The following is a 22,750-nucleotide window of genomic DNA, read 5'->3' as shown; positions in this document are numbered from 1 at the left end:
CGTCTCTCTACCATTATCTGCTTCTCATCTTTTCTTGGATGAAGGAAAATGATTTACATCATTATGACATAATTTCCCATAAATAGAGAGTGGCTGGACATTATGCAGTGAGACTTGGTTCCATTCTTCCTTTTTGTGGGGCAAATCCTTTTGGCACATACCTTAATATTTTCGAGGTACGGCATCAAGCATCGGATCGGAGGGACTGAGACTGTTATGACATCATTTTGTGTGCGTACTCGTTTTGTGTTCTGTTTCCCGAGGGCTATGTCAAATTGTCTTGTTGCATTATTACTATAATTTTCACGACTCACGAGGGGACTGCATTCTACAAGCTTGGCTTTTGAGCAGTCCCCTCCATTTCCGACCTTTTCTTTCTTATGATTCAGTCACATTTTGCCCATGTATTTCTTCAACTAGTATGTTTATTGATTCATGTAAACAAATGACGTGTATCTAAATTTCATTTGGAAATGTTAAAGTTACATTGTACTTAATTTGTTTATATGAAATTGTCATATTATATGCTTTGGCCGGAAATGAAATAAAAATGAAATGAAATGAAATGACATCATTTCTTGAACCTCCGCGATTCAATGAGTTTTATCTGTATTCCCCAACTTATCAGACCACAATCAATAAATCATGTGTGTGTGTGTGTGCGCGTGCGTGTGGTGTGTGTGTGTGTGTTTTAACATGGAACAATGTATCAATCGCTTCTCAAAGGTGAAAGAGACCACACACATCCCTTTTGTTGCATGATAAGGTTAAAAAAGTAGGACAACCGTCTTTCTTCGGCATTTTGATGTAGTTTGCAGGAAGGGGGATAATACAAAGGGTTCCTCCTCCATGCATGGGGGCCTTTCATGAAATGTTTTGTCAAATTCTTTTTTTTTCTGAGAAACTGTTATAATGTACTGAAATCCTTGCGTCTGATTGACTGAGAGCAAATTTATCAGAAAGAATTATCCGATAAAACGCTTCATAAAATGTCCCCCATGTAGCGACAATAATAATGTCTCACAGACAGGCAAACTGAGCAATGTGTGTAATCATACCATCAAGGTTAGTGGCAAAACACTGTGTCCCTCGGATAGGACATAGAAAGAATAGATAGAGGTTCTCTGTGTGAGAAAGTCACAACTCATGCTCGTATAAGATCACGTTCTATTCATTTCATCGGCATTGATCATAAAGAGCAGGGTGCATAACCCGGTAAAGTGGTCCGCCTCACGTCCAACTGGACCATCAATAAGAGCAACTGGTGCAGCTGAATATAGTCTATCCAGACATCTATTCGGATCGCAAATGAAAAAAACAAAAATAGCTACTGTTCATTCACAGTGTGTGTCTAGTTGCAGAAATTTTCTCTGTAACATTTCCCTAGCCCCGCAAATAATGCATATAGCATCAGTAACATGCATAATATAGACTGCTATGCGATTGAAAGAGTATTATAGTCATAAGATGCATTCATTTCGGGCGATCGTCGAGTGTATGTTCTTTATGTTTTGTTGTTGCTCTTGCTGTTTTTGTTGTTGTTGTTGTTGTCGTCGTTGTTGTTGTTGTTGTTGTCTTTTTAAGTGAAATTTACCCCTAAACACATGTGAATTCCATGAGTTATACCGCCCACGAGTTTGACACTAGCAAATAAAGCCCGAGAGCTCTGTGGACAGTAGGTAAAAATAGCCCACGAGTTCGACAGATACAACACCGGGCTCAATGTGTCGGTTTTGTGGGCCTTGTTTGCTTAGTGTCAAACTCATGGGATGTGTGACTCGTGGACTGTATAACTCGTGGGCTGTATGACTCGTGGACTGCATGACTGCGTGGGCTAAATGACTCGTGGGTGTCGGTCTAGTGACGTGCACCGTAACGGAAGCATGTTATAAAGAGGAATGGTATTAGAGGCAAAAGACGCTTTATACTCTGTGATATTCGTGTTCCTTCAGTGTCCTTTGGATCAGTGAAGATTATCAAATACCCATATATGACTGCCTGGTAAAACCCACAAACAGTAGACCAAAACAAATTTCCACCTTGTAGGCCTACACACTCACACACAGACACAGACACACACATATACACATATGCCTTTTGATATATATAAATATATATATATATATATATATATATATATATATACATATGTGGGATATATATATATATATATATATATATAGAGAGAGAGAGAGAGAGAGAGAGAGGGAGAGAGAGAATGATACATGCATATAAATATGTACACATAAGTATATAATATACACATATATATGTATATATATACATACAATGTATATATATATATATATATACATATATATATATATACCTTGATACCTTGATGTATAGTAATTCCTTGAAGCAGCTTGTACATGAAGCTATACTGAGATGAATACTGGGATATTGTGGTAGAGGTGCCCAGGTTTCCAGACAGGGCAGCACCTGCCCATCTTCCTTTGTTTCTGTCGACATGTAACACGTAGTCACGTTTCAGATTTTATTCAAGTATACTTTATTTCCATCCAACAAAAGGTAGTACATAATAGAAAGTACTCATCTGACAAATTACATGTATGTTGGTTTTGACAATTTGTACAGAAGTTCCAGTCAAGTAAAGTACAAGATATCATATAAATGAGAGACACAACGCATATACTTTGCGATGAGTGATATTCTGAAAGCGCAAATTTAAGTTTTGAAAACATTACATGAACAATGTGCAGATAAGATATCTATCCACAAGTTTACGAATATTCAACTGGGGTATATGTAAACACTAGAGGATATTTAAGACAGTACCTGTATAAAGTATTTCAGGAAAATACACATGTAAAATGACATATCGATGTTACGTACCACAGCAGACACCATTCACTGAGAGTATAGGTGTACCAAGAAAATATAGTGACAAAAAAAAAAACAGCATGCACACACAGTTGGTTACCCCATCCAACCCCCCCCCCCCCCCAAAAAAAAAAAAAAAAAAAAACCGAAATGCATTCATCAGCAAAAGACAATAATTTAGCAAAGACAAAGAACACAATAACTTCACAACACAATAAAAATGAGAAAGGAAAAAGAGTAGTGAAGTAGAGACATTTAGAACATACCACTCCATAGTGAAGACATAGACAGGCAGGTTGGAGAGTTAGTACATCTGCACAAGTAAGCCATCTAAATGTAATGAACTTCATTTTTCCATGTTTACCATCATTTAAATCTTCAGAAAACATAAGCAAAACGATGTCATGGATTCTTCATCAAGTATTGATTGTCTCCCCCTATACAGATGATTATGTGCTTTTAAGATAGCAACTGCTGATCTACATTCTAAGCAAACATGTCAGCAAAAAGGGCACCAGCGGGAATCGAACCTGCCATCTAAATTTATGGGCTGCAGCGCACTGCCACCAGGCTGTCTCTGGTTGCTGGGCAGTGACACGTCGAACATGGAACAAAAACCGTAGATGACAGGTTCGATTCCCGCTGATTCCTTTATGCCGACATATTCTGTTAAGAATGTAAAACAGCAGTTACGATCTTACATATTTCATTTCAACAGAGGGAGACAAATTGAAGAAATTGTCGGAATTGTACAATTTTCGATCAACATAATAGTGCCTTGCCAATAGTTAGAGGATGAAACACATGTACTAATGATATTAAATTCAAACCACCTCAGGAAATGCCTTGTCAAACAATATTTCAGTCAGCTCCTTAAGTCGTTTTATATGTTTTGTTTGCTGGCTTTTTTTTTTTTTGGGGGGGGGGATCTACATTCAAAGGTAACTCTTTCAACTAGTCCAAACAGAATCATGCCTTGCCGACGATGAAAATTTCCTTGTTGGTTTTCTTTCGCTGAAACACTTTGGTAAGCACCTGAAGAGCGAAACAGCACACTCCAGCTGCAAACAGGCTAGCTCCCGTTAAGTAGAAGCAGGCGCTGTAGGAACCAGTGGAATCGTAGATTACACCTGTAAAGAAGGATTTAGTGATAGGGCAGTTGATCAAAATATACCCATGACAGACTTTAACATCAAATATTTCTGTCTTGACAGTGAAAATCATTGGCATCTTTCTCACAACGTGATTTTTCAAGATCACTCCTTCCATTCCTACAATTGATAATTCGAAAGTTAAATCGAAAAAATGACATTTTTAAAAAAAATTAGAGTTACGTCTATTTTGAACTCAAACTATTTCGAAAAGCGCACCTACTTTCCTCCTCTAGGCCCAGGTGTAAAGGTTGACATGTAGCAATGTTAGTGTAACAAAGATTGATTATTGATACTACCATGACTATCCAGGTAATTGAGAATATCATCATATAATTCAATCATCGTACATTGTAGTTGTTATAATCCGTATGTTTATTTGTATAATTACGATGTTTGTTTTTCAGATGAATTTTTGTGTTATGTTTTGCGTTGTCTGTTCTGCTTATGATTGTAATGGATTCATGTGAATATCACCGGTAATGACATCACATCTTACCTTGCACATAGACGCATATCACCTGTCCGATTCCCTGGAAGAACGCCTGTAATCCAAATACCGTCGGTAGCTCTTCTCGGGAGGTGACAGACTTTGTCACTGGTGGAACGAGGGCCAGCGCAGTACCCGCTCCAAAGCCAAAAATGACACCGAAGGTGGCAAACGCCGCAAAGGGCGTAAAAAGGGCGATGATAAAATTCCCAGCGAATGCCAGCGTAGCTGTAATTCCAAAGAGCATTGTAGGTGAAACTACGCCATAATCCAGGAGGAACCCATGAGAAAGTCTCACTACCAAAGTACATACCCCACTGATGGTGAAGATGTAAGATGCTTGCAGTTCACCAATACCTGACGCAATGGCATACCTGGTGAGGTATGTATAGGTTGGGAAAGTAGCCACATCCGAAGAAAAATACTGTAACGCAGAGTAGCACAACTGTAGGGCTCTTGAAAAGCAAATTCAGTCCTGTGAGGTCGAAAAGGGCTTTGATGAATCTGCAAAAGGTTTCAACGGGAGTGTATGGCTTACTGGCAGTCTGGTCTTGGGTACAAGCTGATTGCTGCATGTCGTCATGTTTCTGGACTTGAGGTTGTGGAGCGAATTGTGTTTCTTCCCGGATAGAAACCACGCGACTGACTGTTGCTACGGAGCAGCGTCTTGCTACCTGGGTGTCGGAAGTTTTCTGGCAATTATCATCCATCCACGAAGAGAGTGGTCGTATCACCATGGCGGCCACGAAGAAATGAGTTACCATTCCCGCAAAGATACGGACTGCAACCCGCCAAGTGAAGATATTAACGAGTATCGTTGTCAAGAGTGGCCCGACCATAACTCCTACGCTGGCGCCGCTAAAGGCAAATCCGTTGGCCAAACCGTGCCAGCGGTCGAAATAGATTCCAACGGCAAAAACCACATCCTTGGTCAACAAGCCCAAAAGATGTACCTGGCGTGAAAAAAAAGAGAATTTGATTATATTATAGTCATCCTCTTTTTCGCCTTAGGGTGTAAAGTGAAAATTGAAAATGGCACATTACAATTTTGTTTACTTAAAGATGTCGGCTATGATTTTAAATAACATACGAAATAGCGAAAGATTATGCCATTAATTTGACTTAAAGAGATGATATAGTCTGGTTGATATGAGACTTCAGTTTTCTATCTTTTCTTTTGTGAGATAAAAGGTAAGAAACTCTCTCATAAAATATCAAAAAGCATAAGACTCTATCAAAGAAGAAATCAAAGTTTATTGATGACAATTCGTTTTGAAATGGCCGAGATAGTCCAAACAATCTGATACCAATAAAAGGTGGGACCCACCTCTTGTTTGGTTTACTTTGTTTTGGATATTTTGGCCATTTCCAAACCGATTTTCCTCAAATAAACTATGAATTCATATTTGAATATGTCTATGCTCTTTAACATTTCATAAAGTGGTTGCTTAGTATCTCACAAAAAAAAAAAAGAGAAGAAGTTAAAAGCTGAAACGAAATCCTCGTCTCAACCAATACTATACCATCTCTTTGAAATTGGATCCTTGGCTGAAATGACACTTTCCAATCATATTCCCTCCTCAGTTCATTAAAGTCTTCGAAAGGAGGAAAAACCTTAAACAGGTTAACCTCACCTAGTACAACGCTGCATAAAAATGATTGTGCCACAGCTTCGTGGAAAAGGACAAGCAGATGAGGGAAAGAAAGGCCAGGACACCTCCAATGAACACTAGAGGGCGGCAGCCCAGGTTGCGGTTTACAGCACCCGCTATCGGACCTGTCGACAATAAGTGGGGAAGAAAGGTGGTTTGATATCACCAAAATGATCATACTCGTCAAAACAATATTGATTTTACCTCGTTTGAAAGATGATTTGGTGCAAAGTACGCCATGATGATTAACAGAAGTCAAATAGAAGTGCTTATTAATGTCATAAAAAGTGGTTGTCAGTTAAAAAAAAAATGACTTTGGGCTTGTCATGTTGTATAGTACAGAGAGAGAAATGAAGTCGCACGTTCAATGTTTCACCCTATAAAGCCCATGCAAATGGGGGAGGGGGCACATTGTGCCCCTACCATTGATTGCCACTCTTTGGTCCTTGATTAAATTTCAACCAAATTTGGTGACTTTTCCTAAACTCTAGATTGTTAAAGGCTTCGCAATAACTGACACGTGTCCTTGTTATTTCGTGGTCCTGTATTTCTGGTTTTTATCAAATTATTAAACCTTACTGTTGCTTAAAGTATTTGACGTGCATTAGGCCTATTATTCAACATATAGGTTTTCGCTAATAATGTATAATTATAGATGTAAATAGTTCATTCAATTTCGTGGATACGGCAGCCAAAATACCTTTAGATTCCATGCTGAACTTCAATGAACCATGAAGAATATGAATTAAGTTCTGCACTCTAATTGATTGCTCTGTGTCAAATTCAAATGCCCATTGGGCATTTTTTGGCTTCTCTATAGTGGTTGCACTATGTCGAAATTGAATGATCTATTCATATCATTGTATTTTACGGAATACAATATTGAAAGGCAAAACCTATATTAATTCGACGAAGCATGCAGGCTAACGATATTATTGGCTAAGCTCGTATAGTCAATGGTCATGAAAACTTTTATACAGAGGGTAAAGATTTGAAAAATGAAGGATCAATGGGGAACTTTACTATTTTATGTGTGACCCCTAATCCATCTACATATGGGGGGAAACGTGCATACTCTGGAAGTATTTACTGAGAAAAGAGATTTTGAAGTTCTAGGGTCTACTCAAGTGCTGTTTCTCGACAAAATATGTTCGCTATCATAACTGCCTATAGTATATGGAATACTCTTCCTAACCATGTAAAGCAATTTCAATGAAAGTTATTGCGGGTATGTATGTGTTGAATGTGGATGAATAGTTTTGTTGTAAGAGCAAAAAGCTTGAGCTCACATTTTTTTTCGTGTAAAATTCGGTTTATATTTGAACATCAACGTTTGCATCAATGTAGTCTAATTGAAGATCATTAACTTTTATAACAGGACTTGTTTCTGTGTTGTTTCTTGTGTTATCCACGGGCTTTTTGCAGACTGTTAACTCAGGTTTGATTTTACGCAAATTATTTGTTTGAATCATAACAATGTCATTGTTTAATTTTTAGGTTTGTTTGTTTTTTTCATAATAAAGTTTTAGTTGAGTTATAAACTTTTCATTTAACTTGCTAAGGTTTCTTTCTTCAAACACATACGATCACCTTTGATTTACTAAATTATCGGTTATGGTTGTACATATGCCCAACGAAATGTATTATGCACTGACGCAGCAATGCATCTGGCTCATTGCATAACCCATTGAAGGTGATTTTTAATCCCATTTGGAACGTCCCCCCCCCCCCCCCCCCCCCCCCCCCCCCGCCTTATGGCCGGCATAAGTATAGTGCTCTGAAGTCCGATTCATCTATAGGATAAGTGAAGTATTTAGCAAAACTTTGAAGCAAACTTAAAGCTGTGAGATACTTTACGTAACAGACAATTCAATTGCTCTCCATAACCCATTGAAGGGTCTTTTTTTACTCTCCTTTGGAAGCCCCCCCCCCCGTCGTTTTTTCTTTAACGTTGTTTCTCAAATATTAAGAAAATACTTGTCACACTAAGAAATCATTGTGAACAACTTGTTACACATCTATTACTTAAGACAGAACAACATGTTTCATTAACATTCATCTCTCTGTTTTCTCTCAAGGTCAATTTTAAAAAGATGGGTATAGTAACGCGTGGGGTAAGTAACGCGTGGGACATTTTTGTCACTGTGGGTAATATTCAAAAAATGGCACATCTAGTTGAGAAATTTTTAACTTTGGTATCTATTTAAGGCAGTAAGACAGATACATAATATTTGACCCCATTTGCTTAAAGAGAGGCTTTATTTACCACTTCATAAATTAATCATCATAAATAAACTGATCCATTTAGTACATCATTTTTATGGAGGCTATGCAAATCATCTGATGAAAATGGATACAAGTAGGCTATTAACCATTAGTAATTCAACTGCTTGAAACTACCTGTCTTATTGCTCCCTAAAATGCCCAACACCGCCTTTACAGTTGCTTTTTTACAGTTTTATGCTTAACTGTTTTTATTGTTTTCATATAGAATACGTAATCACACATTTTGAAAGAGGTAAAAGATCAACAAAAGTATGTCAGAATTATTTCTGTGACACACCATTCTCTTCGTAAAGTCATAATAGGCTTTATATTAAACATAACTTATAACGGACAAAAAATACACATGCTGTAAACTATTTTATATGATTTAGAAAGTTGTCGAAATTAGAGTAATATTACTGTATCCTTTATGAAGCCAGAGGCCATTATACACGGAATTTTCGGTTGCTAAAAGGTTAAGATTCTACTTACATTGGACAGAACAGTGTTGTACAAGTACAGCTGCACATGTAGGCCTATAGTCCCCCCCCCCCCCTTTATGCAAAGTTGTTCATTTATTACTATGGTGAAAGTCTGTTGTATGACTTGTGTCGTACATAATAACTGTTCAGTGACAGTGATTGTTTAGTGTAAAACACAACACTCATAGTCGCATATTAAGATCAAATACAAAGCATGAACAACTTTTCACCAAGCAAGATATTGTGACAATAAATCTTGATTAATTCAATAACACAGTATAATTGTACATACGCAACACATACAATAAATACATTCATTTCATTTTGTGATTTAAAAAACAAAATTGGGTTAGTACATATTGCAGTATTAGCTGACGCTTTATTTGTCAAAAAAGAAGAAGAAAAGAAACAAATTAAGACTCTGTGATTTTTATATATTGAAGGAAAAAATTAGTCATCTCTTCAATGCATGTTGTAAAATATATTCACAATTAAGCAAAATATGGTGAGTTCTCATAGACTTTATGAAGATCTATGAAGTATATGAATTTTGTTGTTTCATTTTGTTTTGGTTTGTTTGTTTGTATTTTGCTCTGTATAAAACTTTTCAAAATTTACTTCCAGCTCAGTAAAAGAATGCCAGGAATGTACAAGGCCAAAGTAATTAATATTTTGAGTACTATATCTCCAAATTCATCGTTCTATAAGGTTTGGGGAAATTCTACTTCTTTATGAAAAAATTTCAATAATATACTCCCATTGTAATACACATACTGTCCCACGCGTTACCTAAAATGTCCCACGCGTTACCAAATCTAATTAAAGATTGTGTTAATTATATTGATCAGACTAACTTTTCTTCTCCTGGTTATGATGGAGACTAATGTAGATTTGGTCTTTTGAAGTTTCAGGAAAATTCAATTACCAGCTTTTATGCAAATGAGAAAAAATGACCTAAAAAGTAACGCATGGGACATGCCAATTTTTGCACATCCCTCATTTGCATATTTGATTAGTTGAGAAACTGGAATTCATAGTCATGATAACTTGCCATTCAGACTTTGTGATCCCACTAGTATTGGGCTACAAAAGTGGAAAACTTTTAAGATATCTTGAAAAATGCAACAATTTTTGATGTCCCATGCGTTACCCTAATTTTTAATTTATGCAAATGTATTCATCTATTACTGGTCACACACAAAAAAATTTCTGTTTTCTCATTAAAATTCATGTATTTCAACATCTTGGCTTTACAATGACACCAATTTTGTCTTATTTTAATCATTTTGAATTTTCAGCCATGAGTGATCAATAATAGCTTGGACTTGCCCGTAAATAGAATGGAATGTCCCTGACCGCTTCACAAAATCGTACCCCAGATACTAAAATAAATGAAGAAGAAAATTAATTTAAAATCAGAATTGCAGTTTAGCAGCTAAAGAAAACATGAATAGCTGCAGATATTGACTATGAATATTCCTCTACAAATTGCATTTTGGTTGGAAGATAAAAGCTCTTCTCATGGAATTTGAAGGGACTATATTTCATTAGGTGCATGTCAGAAAATACAGCGGGCTCCTGTTATTACGAAGCCCTCAGGACCGGCAGTTTTCTTTCGTTATATCGAAATTTCATTATAACCGAACAAATAAACAATGAAATTACATAGAGCGGATGACGTTGTGGTTTGAATGTTACTTCGTTATAACCGTGCTCGTTACAACGGGAGTACATTGAGGTGATTTTGGGGGTTAAAAGAACTCGTAGTCTGGCTCTGCGAACCCTTGGACAGAGTTTGAGCTGAAGAACCCCCCCCCCCCTCCCTCCTTGGAAATTTGATGGATGAAAGGGTATATCTCATTTTTTCAGGTTAGTGAGGATGAAACACCTCATGACATTTCTCCCAGCTATTTCACAGAATTTATTGAATTTTGAATTTTAACACACGTCTCTATGCATGGGGAAATATTTACCCGTGTGAGCCCTAGAATACTGCATTACGAGGGGGGGGGGGGGGAGGGGAGGGGGAGAGGGAGGGGGCGGGGAACAGGCCTGCAGAATGTACCCATCCCTAGCCTACTTCGGGCAAACAGGGCTGTCGTGGCCGCCGGAAGCATGGTGTAAACGCAATATTAGTAGTAGCCATGACAAAATATCATGGGCATAAACCATGTAATTTCATTTCATGTTCCGCATTTCATTCCAATTTATTTCATTAATAATCATAATGATAATACAATATCTGTATAAGGCGCTTAATACGGATGTTTCTAAGCGCACAGTTTGCCGGAAAATTAACATTTTAGTCCAAAATAATACAAAAATACACAAAAAATAGATATAGTGTACAAATGTGATAAGTACTGAAAATCAAAACCACTGTACACCTCCATCGACCGACCCACAAATGGCTCACCAACATGACAAAAGTATACAATACAATATGACATTTGCATGTACGAAATAGTACAATGTGACTTTTGCATATTCAAGCAAAATTAATGCAGACCATTTATCTTACAGTATACAAAACATACTTGTATTAGTTAAAGGAAATGCATGGGCAAACTGTAACTGAATCGCATTAAGGCAAAGATGTCGGAAATGGAGGGAACTGCTAGAAAAAAAAAAAAACCTATCTTGTATAGAACGCAGTCCCCTCGTGAGTAAGTAGTAGTAATAGTCAAACGAAACGATAAAATACTGCGTGGAAAACAGAAGGAATATAAAACAAATCAAATGCACACAATCGCATGCACACACAAAAAGAAAACAGCTCTCTTCAAGGGCGTACCGAGGGGGGGTGTTTTGGGTGTTCAAACACCCCCCTTTGCCAAAAGGGGGGTGTTTGAGGTGTTCAAACACCTCCCTTGGGCAAAAGGGAGGTGTTTGAGCTGTTCAACACCCCTCTTCAGCAATGTTTAGATGTTGACAAATGAAACAAAAGCTGTCTTTGCCGCTTTTATTTCCGTTTTGAATTCCGCCTTTCCTTTCTTTTGCGTTCATTTTCTCTCTCTCTCTCTTTCTCTCTTCCTTGTTTTATCTTAATGTTTGTGTGGACGATGACACATTATGGAGTTACATAATATACGCACTAAAGAACTCGTGTACAGTACGTGTTAATACTACGTTACCGCACCGCGCGCGAAGCTGACGCGCAAACAGCAGACATTCCCGATCCCTGCTTTGCTTTCTGACCGAATCGCGGAGATACATTGCGCATAATGTTCATCGTTTACCGGTATTATACCGTACGCGGTATCCCGTAAATTGTGTATGATGCATAATATTATGTGTGTATACAATGCATGCTGCGCTGCAGCCTATTATAGGCACATTGCATGCTAAGTTAGTAGTATCAACTACCAACAGTGGCCATGGTGGCGCATCTAGTGGGGGGGGGGGGGGGGGGGGCAAGGGGGGCACGTGAAAAAAAAACGAGAAAAAGAAGAACAAGAAAAAAAAAAACCGACGAAGAAAAAGAAGAAGAAGAAGAAAAAAAACCCTCGCCCGGACGGGGGAAAGGAGAATGGGGGGGGGGGGGGGGGGGGGGGGGGGGCAGAAAACCAAATCAAACAAGATGAAAACAAAACATTAATTCCATGTTTTGTAACGCTGAAATATAAAAATTTTCGGCTCGCTCGCTGCGCCCGCTCGCCAAAATTTATCCAAAAAAATAAATAAGAAGAACAAAACGTAATGATGACGTGGAAATATAAAAATTTCGGCTCACTCACTCGTAGTAATTTAGAGTATTTTTCCAAGTCCTTAGTTTGTTGGCATAAATCGTTATCTATGAAGCCGTCACTATATCTTGATTAGAATTGTAAGATTTAATAACCAGAAAATGACAAGAATTCCATGTTTTGCAAGGTGAAATACAAAAATTGTCGGCTCGCGAGCTGCGCTCGCTCGCCAAAATTTATCAAAATTTATCAGATTTTATATCACCCTCAAAAAAAACCTTTTAAGTGCTCGAAAAGCATATCAAGTGGACTTTTTTTAAGTCCCTACCGGGATGGGATTGGGGTTGAACACTGCTGGTATAAATCGTTATCTATAACACCGTCACTATATCTTGATTAGAATTGTCATTCGAAGATTTAATAACCAAAAATGACAAGAATTCCATGTTTTGTAAGCTGAAATACAAAAATTTTCGGCTCGCTCGCTGCACTCGCTCGCCAGAATTCTTCAATATCTATTACATTTAAATCACCCTCAAAAGACCCCTTCTAAGTGCTTGAAAAAGCATATCATGTGGACTTTTGTTAAGTCCCTACCGGGATGGGGTTGGACACTGTTGGTATAAATCGTTATCTATAAGGCCGTCACTATAGTTAGAATTGTAATTCGAAGATTTAATAACCAAAAATGACAAGAATTCCATGTTATGTATAAAGCTGAAATATAAAAATTTTCGGCTAGCTTGCTGCGCTCGCTCGCCAAAATATATCAAAATTTAGGGTTGCCTATTACATTTAAATCACCCTCAAAAGACCCCTCTTAAGTGCTTCAAAAAGCATATCATGAGGACTTTTTTTTAAGTCCCTACCGGGATGGGGTTGGGGTTGAACACTTTTTCAGAAATTAGGGGCGCAATTTTCGCGCTTGCCCCGGGCGCCGTTTTCCCTAGATACGCCACTGACTACCAAGTACTGTCAGTATAGTAGCCTACTGGAAGCAGCAAGCTCTGGAAGCTCTGGGAGTAGCAAGTTACTTGCTACTCAATGTAATTAGTAATAGCACATGGACTTGGTAATCTTTAGTAATAGTAGATATGAATTTTTTCAATGACTGAAAGTTAAAACTGAAAGATAACTGAGTGTGAGTCTACAAATTGTGGTTGGATGACTTTATTGCGCCTAAAATTCACTAGATATCTTGGTCTAGGAACAGTGGCGTAACTACGGGGGGCATGGGGGGGGGGGCACGTGCCCCACCCCCCCCCCCCCCATCCGCTGGTTAAAAAAAGAAAAAACAAGAAAAAACAAGGGAAAAAAAAAAAAACCTACGAAAATGATAATTCAAGGGTTAGTAAACTGCTTTTGAAATCGACATGAAAGAATGATCAAGAAAAAAAGATATTTTTCTAAGATTTCTTTTAACCATATAATTAAAGAGGTATAACATTGTTCAAAAAGCCCGGAGTCGACAAAAGATTGTGATTCAGCGTGATTCCTGGTTGGCATTTTGAATACAAGCAGGATGTGCGCAGTGACTCAGAATATCGGAATGGCAAAAAGAGTCGCTGCAATGTTGCGCAATGTGATGTTTGATAGGTTGTACACAGTCATTTGCTATCAAAGCTTGATCATTGATTATGCAGTGTTGCTATACATACTAGTCTATATTAAAATGCCTCGCATTGCCAATAATAAGACTTGACCTTGGCTATTTCCTAACTTTTCCATCTATATGAAACACACACACTCACAAACACAAACAAATTAGGGGATGCTCTATATAAAGTACAGATTTTGGACATCCTTCTCCCGCTTGGTCACTTCGACGCCCCCTCGCTGGTCATACCTCCCCCATTCATGAACATAAACCGACACCCTTGACTACCAGTGGCGGATCCAGGGGCGCACCGGGCGCCCCCTCCATCCAATGCGAAAAATATATACATGTAGCTACAAACGACAGTTTTTGGACGGTAAAATGTCAAAATTTTTAAGCTCGCTCGCCTCGCTCGCTCGCATTTAACCGTTATATGCCATTCTCCTGATGTTACTGCCAGTGATTGCCAGCAGTTGCGCCCGGTGTGCCCCCCCCCCCCCCCGAATTTCCAAAGCGAAAAAATATAGCTACAAACGGCAGTTTGGGGACTGTAAAATGTCAAAATTTTCAAGCTCGCTCGCTTCGTTCGCTCGCATTTAATCGTTATGCAATTCTCCTGATGTTGCTGTCAGTAATTGTCAGCAGTAATTACGCCCAGTGCGCCCCCTCCCCTTAATTTCCAAAGCGAAAAAATATAGCTACAAACGGCAGTTTTGGGACTGTAAAATGTCAAAATTATCAAGCTCGCTCGCTTCGCTCGCTCGCATTTAATCGTTATGCAAGTCTTCTGATGTTGCTGTCAATAATTGCCAGCAGTTGCGCCCGGTGCGCCCCCTCCCCTTAATTTCCAAAGCGAAAAAATATAGCTACAAACGGCAGTTTGGGGACTGTAAAATGTCAAAATTTTCAAGCTCGCTCGCTTCGCTCGCTCGCATTTAATCGTTATGCAATTCTCCTGATGTTGCTGTCAATAATTGCCAGCAGTTGCGCCCGGTGCGCCCCCTCCCCTTAATTTTCAAAGCGAAAAAATATAGCTACAAACGGCAGTTTTGGGACTGTAAAATGTCAAAATTTTCAAGCTCGCTCGCTTCGCTCGCTCGCAATTAATCGTTATGCAATTCTCCTGATGTTGCTGTCAATAATTATATAAACAACATCTTTTTGATGCAATTAAGTTACAAGCTGACGAATAGTTAAATATGGAGTTTTCTTCTTTCTTCTCTATTTTCATATCTACACGTATCCGTTTTTTTATTGATTCAAGTTGTAAATCTTATCATATTTTGTATTCATGTTTGTTTCAATTCAGTTACAAACCAATGGTTATAAATTATTACATAATATATTTACATCACAATATTTCTTAAGGGATCATTTTCAATAAGCCTACTTTGTGCTTCCCATGATTCCGCCACTATCATATTTGACACCATGTATTTTGTTTGTTTGTTTGTCTGCCTGTTTGTTTTTAATGCAAAGTTTGTAAACCAATTATGAAAGTGGAAATAAATGAAATGAAAATGAAATGAAATGAAAATAATTGCCAGCAGTTGCGCCCGTTGCGCCCCCTCCCCTTAATTTCCAAAGCGAAAAAATATAGCTACAAACGGCAGTTTGGGGACTGTAAAATGTCAAAATTTTCAAGCTCGCTCGCTTCGCTCGCTCGCATTTAATCGTTATGCAATTTTCCTGATGTTGCTGTCAGTAATTGCCAGCAGGTGCGCCCCCTCCCCTTAATTTCCAAAGCAAATATATATATATATATATATATATATACATATATTATCATATATAGCCACAAACGGCAGTTTGGGGACTGTATGTCAAAAATGACAAAATTTTCAAGCTCGCTCGCTCCGCTCGCTCGCATTTAATTGTACAGTTATGCAATTCTGATGTTGCTTCCATGAGGTGCCCCCCCCCCCAATGTTTTAACCCACGGTACGCCACTGAACACCCCCCTTTAAAAAATCCTGGGTACGCCTATGGCTCTCTTACATACAGAAAGAATAAGCAGAAGGTCAAAGGACAAAAAGGGGACAGGAAGAGGAGAGACCAACAATTTCCTGATTGCTAGATCGGCATGGTATACCATGGACCTACTGTTAGGTCCATGGGTATACCCACACTAGACTATACACCCGCAGTGCTGGTCAGCTGGTACAGCATATTGATTCAAAGTATTACATGCTATTTTGGTCGAGTTGATTTATTGTATCTGATTGACGAATGGCCTTTCACCGATTATTCAGTGCTTTGATCACAGTAACCATCCAATTCCATGAACATTATGGGCATACACACTCGAGTTGGACTCGAACCAGCGATGTACTGATTACTATTGACCGGCGTCCACTAAGACTACCGAGCTTTCGCCCGACAGGCAGGGCTGGTTGTTATCCTTTGCAGTCTCAGGTATTACAAGCCTACTGCATATCTGCGAGGCCTGCCTTCCATTAATCAGGAGATTGTTGGTTTGAGTCCAACCTGAGTAGGCCTATCCATGTATATATCCATGATTTTTTAACCATGGCTATAATACTGCTAAAACACAGAATAATCGGTACTTATCGATGAAGGGCAATTAGTCAACCAGTTGTAATAAATCATATCGACACACAGACAGATATTCTTTTGGCTAACATAAGTGATCGGGGTGATAAATCAATGGAAGTCAACATGCATTTGCAGTACTGTAGTTCCTCTTAAATGACTGTTTTATTGAGGTGATAGATGCCTATGGGGTACATAATTATACCGGTATGGATTCGTCGGGGTTAAGCATTCAAAGAGATCGAGAAATAGCGCGTTCACAAGATTAATTGCAGTTTTCATCATCTGGTATGTGAAGTAAATATGTACGTGCGTTTTGCGACCTGCTGTACCAATTCTTCATGGAAAAGCAGTTTTGGTTTTTGAAATATGACACAATAGAATTTATCAGACAACAAACGGTTGTAATGTTACTGTGCTGTGGTGCAAAGGTAAAAGTCGCAAATTTCAAGGTTTTTTTTTTGTTTGTTTTTCTTTCTAGTATGCAGGGAAATTATTACGATATTTTGCCCCACAGATGTGTTCTTTTTTTCGTTCATGAGTCCAGAAATGAAAACATCGAAACAAATATATAAAACATGTTGTTGTTGTTGTTGTTTTCAAGAATTCGGTTTTTACAATTATCTCATATCCATTTGTACAATGAACGGCAAGTCATTTACATTATTATTTCAGAGGAAGAAGAATCCGGATTCCTCTCGAGAATTCGCATTTTTGCCGCACCTCGATTTATAACCATTTAGACTCTCACTTTAAAAATTTGATTAAAACCAAATATGGAGCACGTTCACACGCACCTGCACAGTAGCGAAGACACGTGATAATAGAGTACGACCAGGCCAGCTGAGAGGCTGGGAATCCAAGTTGACCCTCCCACTTTCCGATGAGCACGGACATCGCAACGATCTGGCTGGTCAAAACTGTCCGTGCCACAAAAATAACTATCACAACGACCACAGCCCAGCGACCGTCCACTGGGCTTTGGTTCGGCTTCGTGTCTAATCTTTCCTCGGGCTGCGTCGCATCTTCGGAACCGCTCGTTTCATTCGAAGGTGTGACTTTTTCGGCATCGGCCATGTTCGGATTCTTTTATTTTCAATTGATCAAGTACCTGAAAATCAAGAGGGAAACTTTGAATTATTCTATAAGTACCTGAAAATCAAGAGGGAAAATTTTAATTATCTAATAAGTACCTGCAAAATCAAAAGGAAAATATATTTAAACACCAAAATAAGGAAATGGTCAAATTGTGGAATATATAGGGATTTATCAGTGGAAAAAAAAGTTCTGTCAATGGACAGTAACGAGCAACGGTGATGATCAAATTTCCCCACAGGTTAAGGATCGTCATAACGTTCGTCACTGTGAAAAAAGTGCATGTAAAGTCACTCTATATCCTATTCCTGCATGGAAAAACAATAAAAAGAAAAATTCTACATCCAACAAAGACACACGAACTCTACAGGTACACAAAAGTCACAGTCGTTGGAAATTGTCATGAGGTCAATGTATCCCCTTTACGGCATTAAGTACAAAACAGTCATAGATTGTATCATTATAAAGGGATGGTATAGTTTAGGTCGGAATGGAGTTTCAGATTTTAACTTTTTGTGAGAAAATGAGAAACCACTTGTAAAATACTAAAGAGCATACAATTCTAGGAGGAATTCAAATTTCATTTGATGAAAATTGGTTTTGAAATGGTTGAGATATCCAAAACTTAGTAAAACAAAGTGGTCCAAACTAAAGGTTTTGGATCAACCTTTTATAAGGACCTGTTTGTTTTTGAATATCTCAGCGTCTTCAATACCAATAATTTTCATCAAATAAACTTTGAATTCCACCTAGAATTGTATGCCCTTTCATATTTCACGAGGATTCGTATTATATCACAAAAAAGCTTGAAACCTGAAGCCTCACTTTAACAAAAACTGTAACATCCCTCAAATAGAGATGAAACATAAAAATCTTTATCAGTCATACCTCTGGGTACAACAAAAACTGTACAATCACTTTGATAGAGATAAATCACAATAGTCTATACTAGTCGTGTAGAACACTTCCAAAAAAAAAAAAGACAAATTGACTTGATTGAAGTATATCTGGACAACTTACTATGCAGTATCAAACGGGCCCAGTGAGAGATCTCGGTGGTTGAGGCCCCAGGGTTCGGGATTTGACTGCGAGCGCGTTGTCTAGTGATAGTCTCGTGATCCGATTCGAGCTTTTACACCCGGTTGGCAATGTTGATTGCCGAGCGCTCTCACGTTTTTTGTGACGTCATAATATGTGGGCGCTGAGTTTTGAGAATTTGCAGAGTATTGCGAATCAACAGCACTACGAAGAATTCCAATAGGGAAGGAAAATACCCTTTTGCAAAACAATTAACTTACAACCATAATCCAATTGTATCACCTCATTTGACTGGTATCTGCATGCGAATGTTACCGATATCACTACGTAGACACAGAAAAAACAGAATTCTTTACGCTTTCATCGTAATCTTACTTTTTCGCGATTATGATGAGACTACAGACTTATAGACAAAAAAGTCTTACAGAGAAAGTTTTGAGAAGCACCTTCATTTCCGATACGCATCCTATTAGGTGACTTAACTGCGGGACAATAATAACAATGTTATGAAGAAAATATAAAGAGATTTCAGCGATCTCTTTTTTTTTTTTTTGGAAAATTACACTTTTCATTCCTTGACATTAAATTTTACTTTGTAAAACTTTATTATGATCATTCCTCCTGCTTTCTGAAAGAGGCGAATCAAGTGCTCTTTCTGTATGCTAGAAAAGTGAAGATAATTTCTTCATATTTTCTTCATATCAGTATCCATGCGTGACGTCACAAAATGTCTCAATCTCATCATCCAGCGATGGCTGATGTTCATAAGCCCAGTCCCCCATATCTTTCTTGGCCTAGCCATCAAACTGGTCATGGGTCCTACTTACCAAGCGCTTACGTGAAATTATGGGGAGTATATCCCCTCCCCCCCCCCCTCCCACACACACACACATATAGGTGCGTCTTTGCACTACTCAAGAATCATGTAATAGTAGCAGTAGTAGTAGTAATAGCAATAGTAGCCACTGTAGCAACAACAACAGCAACAATAATGATAATAATGATGATGATGATGATAATGATAGTAATAGTAATAATAATGATAATAAAAATAACAATGATACTACTACTACTACTGCTACTGCTAATAATAATAATAATAATAATAATAATAATAATGATAATAAGGTCCTCCTTATCCAAGGTAGCTTCTTCAGTGTGGCATCTACTCTAAGCCAGAGGGCCATGTCATTATAATTCCCCCCAGCCATTGCCAGCGTTGCCGTTGAAGCTGACAAACAAAACTTGGCTGTAAAACTTCAACTAACTTTGACAGACCATCAGAAATGCATATCGAGTACTAGGCTTACTTGATGTGTATCCTAACCAGCTGCAGGTATTTCCTTCCTCGCAAATTAAATATCAATTCATGCCATCGTCTATAATAGACTATGTTTTAATACAAAGTCTAAGAACTCATTGCGCTTACAATATACTTTTTTTTCAAGCATTGTTATGGTTGATCAGAAGTTATCATTATTTCTCAAGATAGGGCAGCTGTTCTAATTATGACAAAAGTACAAGGATTTGACAACATTATTTTAATTCCTTTACTGTTCGTGCGTGTCTGCTTGTGTGGGGGTGTCTACGTGCGTGTGGGATCCGCTTCTCCATTGGAAGCTGAGATGAGAACACCGATGAATTGAATTGAGGGATAGATATACTTGACTGCTTACATTCATTGGTTTCCCGTTTGCTACTGTGATCAACAACCTTTCTGTGCATCTTTATTTCTTTGAATTCTTCCTTTTATAGATTACTGTGTTATTTGCATAGTCAGGCATTTGATCAGTCAAAGGCATCATTCATAATGCAGTGTGATATACCCGTATAGTTTGACGTAATGAAATATTGGTCTTAAGACCCGCTCCGGAAGCCAGGATTTCAATTTTTTTTTTAATTGATCATCGTGACTTTGCCAGTCTTATATTGCGAAGGCTGTTCGTGATTCATGAGATTACCAAAAAAAAAAGAAAAAAAAATCAACGACAGTTCGCAAACTGTGCAAATGTATGCACATGCTAGTCTATTGGAACTTTGGAAAATGTGAATGCAAGAGACACTCTGAAATCAAAGATGGGAGCCAAACTTTCAATATAATTAAAGCGTGTGTAAATCATACAAATCCACCTTTGTAAATTCATACGGGTAACCATGGTTACACATCATCCTTTTTGAATGACTATGATTATGATTTTTTTTTTCTAAATTGCATTCTAAACAGAGATGCCAAAATTGCAAAAGCATAACCTCAAATCAGGATTATATACGAGGGGTTGGCAAATTACATGTATATTATGCTTATGATGTTAAATTGTTGACAACGTGGGGTACAGGTAGGTTACTAACGAAGTGAGTTGCCACCTGTATCAGTCAGATCAATGTGTGTGTCTGTTTCGGCTCCGTTTGTGAAAATTTCATTGTGACTTGAACGAGCAAGAGATTATATTTGGTTGCGTGCATTTAATCTTTCGTTTCATGTTTGATATTTGGATTGATCAACAACCTCTCTTGATATGGCAATTTTCCTGTAGTTCTCCTCTATGTGCATATTCATTCATATTTTTTTAGTTGAAATGAAATGAAATAAAATGACATGAAATGAAATGAAGTGAAGTGAAATGAAATGAAAGTAAATTAAATGAAAGGAAATGAAATGAAATGAAATGAAATGAAATGAAATGAAAGGAAATGAAATGAAGTAAAGTGAAGTAAAATGAAAGGAAATGAAGTGAAGTGAAATGAAAGGAAATGAAATGAAATGAAAGGAAAGGAAAGGAAATGAAATGAAGTGAAGTGAAGTAAAATGAAAGGAAATGAAGTGAAGTGAAATGAAAGGAAATGAAAGGAAATGAAGTGAAATGAAATGAAAGGAAATGAAAGGAAAGGAAATGAAATGAAGTGAAATGAAATGAAAGGAAATGAAATGAAAGGAAATGAAATGAAGTGAAGTGAAATGAAATGAAAGGAAATGAAAGGAAATGAAATGAAGTGAAATGAAATGAAAGGAAATGAAATGAAAGGAAATGGAATGAAGTGAAATGAAAGGAAATGAAATGAAATGAAGTGAAATGAAATGAAAGGAAATGAAATGAAAGGAAATGGAATGAAGTGAAATGAAAGGAAATGAAATGAAATGAAATGACATGAAATGAAATGAAGTGAAGTGAAATGAAATGAAAGTAAATGAAATGAAATGAAATGAAAGTAAATGAAATGAAATGAAATGAAGTGAAGTGAAATGAAAGGAAATGAAAGGAAATGAAGTGAAGTGAAATGAAAGGAAATGAAAGGAAATGAAGTGAAGTGAAGTGAAGTAAAATGAAAGGAAATGAAGTGAAGTGAAATGAAAGGAAATGAAAGGAAATGAAGTGAAATGAAATGAAAGGAAATGAAAGGAAAGGAAATGAAATGAAGTGAAGTGAAATAAAATGAAAGGAAATGAAGTGAAGTGAAATGAAAGGAAATGAAAGGAAATGAAGTGAAATGAAATGAAAGGAAAGGAAATGAAATGAAGTGAAGTGAAATGAAATGAAAGGAAATGAAAGGAAAGGAAATGAAATTAAGTGAAGTGAAATGAAATGAAAGGAAATGAAATTAAGTGAAGTGAAATGAAATGAAAGGAAATGAAATGAAAGGAAATGACATGAAGTGAATGAAATTTATTTACCTAACAAACATCGTCATCATAGTCAAAACAGTCAATAGTTAAAGTACAGTACAATATGGCAAATGTAACAATCTGTAAAAACTGCTGAAATTGATAACATTTGCAGGTTGGATTGACTTACTTGTTTTGTCTGTCACTGCTGGTATCCAACTCAATCTGCTCAACCTCGACACCTTCTTTCTCTCTCTATTAAATCAGGAATCCAATACTGGCAGATCAAGCTTTCC

General features: G+C 37.6%; 1 protein-coding gene across 1 annotated transcript; it reads right to left on the bottom strand.

Annotated features, from left to right (window-relative positions):
• Positions 1–3,813: 3,813 nt before the first annotated feature.
• Positions 3,814–17,797, bottom strand: LOC139739299 (monocarboxylate transporter 12-B-like). Its single transcript, XM_071649915.1, has 5 exons — positions 17,518–17,797; positions 6,195–6,262; positions 5,024–5,438; positions 4,495–4,713; positions 3,814–3,974 (listed from the first exon to the last, which is right to left on the bottom strand). The coding sequence occupies exons 1-5, from the start codon at positions 17,795–17,797 to the stop codon at positions 3,814–3,816; spliced, it is 1,143 nt and encodes a 380-aa protein (XP_071506016.1).
• Positions 17,798–22,750: the final 4,953 nt, after the last annotated feature.

This window comes from Diadema antillarum, unplaced genomic scaffold (genome assembly GCF_040938485.1).
Source record: "Diadema antillarum isolate AM-2024a unplaced genomic scaffold, OU_Dant_1.0 seq00000793_RagTag, whole genome shotgun sequence".
Classification (NCBI taxonomy): Eukaryota; Metazoa; Echinodermata; class Echinoidea; order Diadematoida; family Diadematidae; genus Diadema; species Diadema antillarum.
This window is presented reverse-complemented; position numbering and strand designations above follow the sequence as displayed.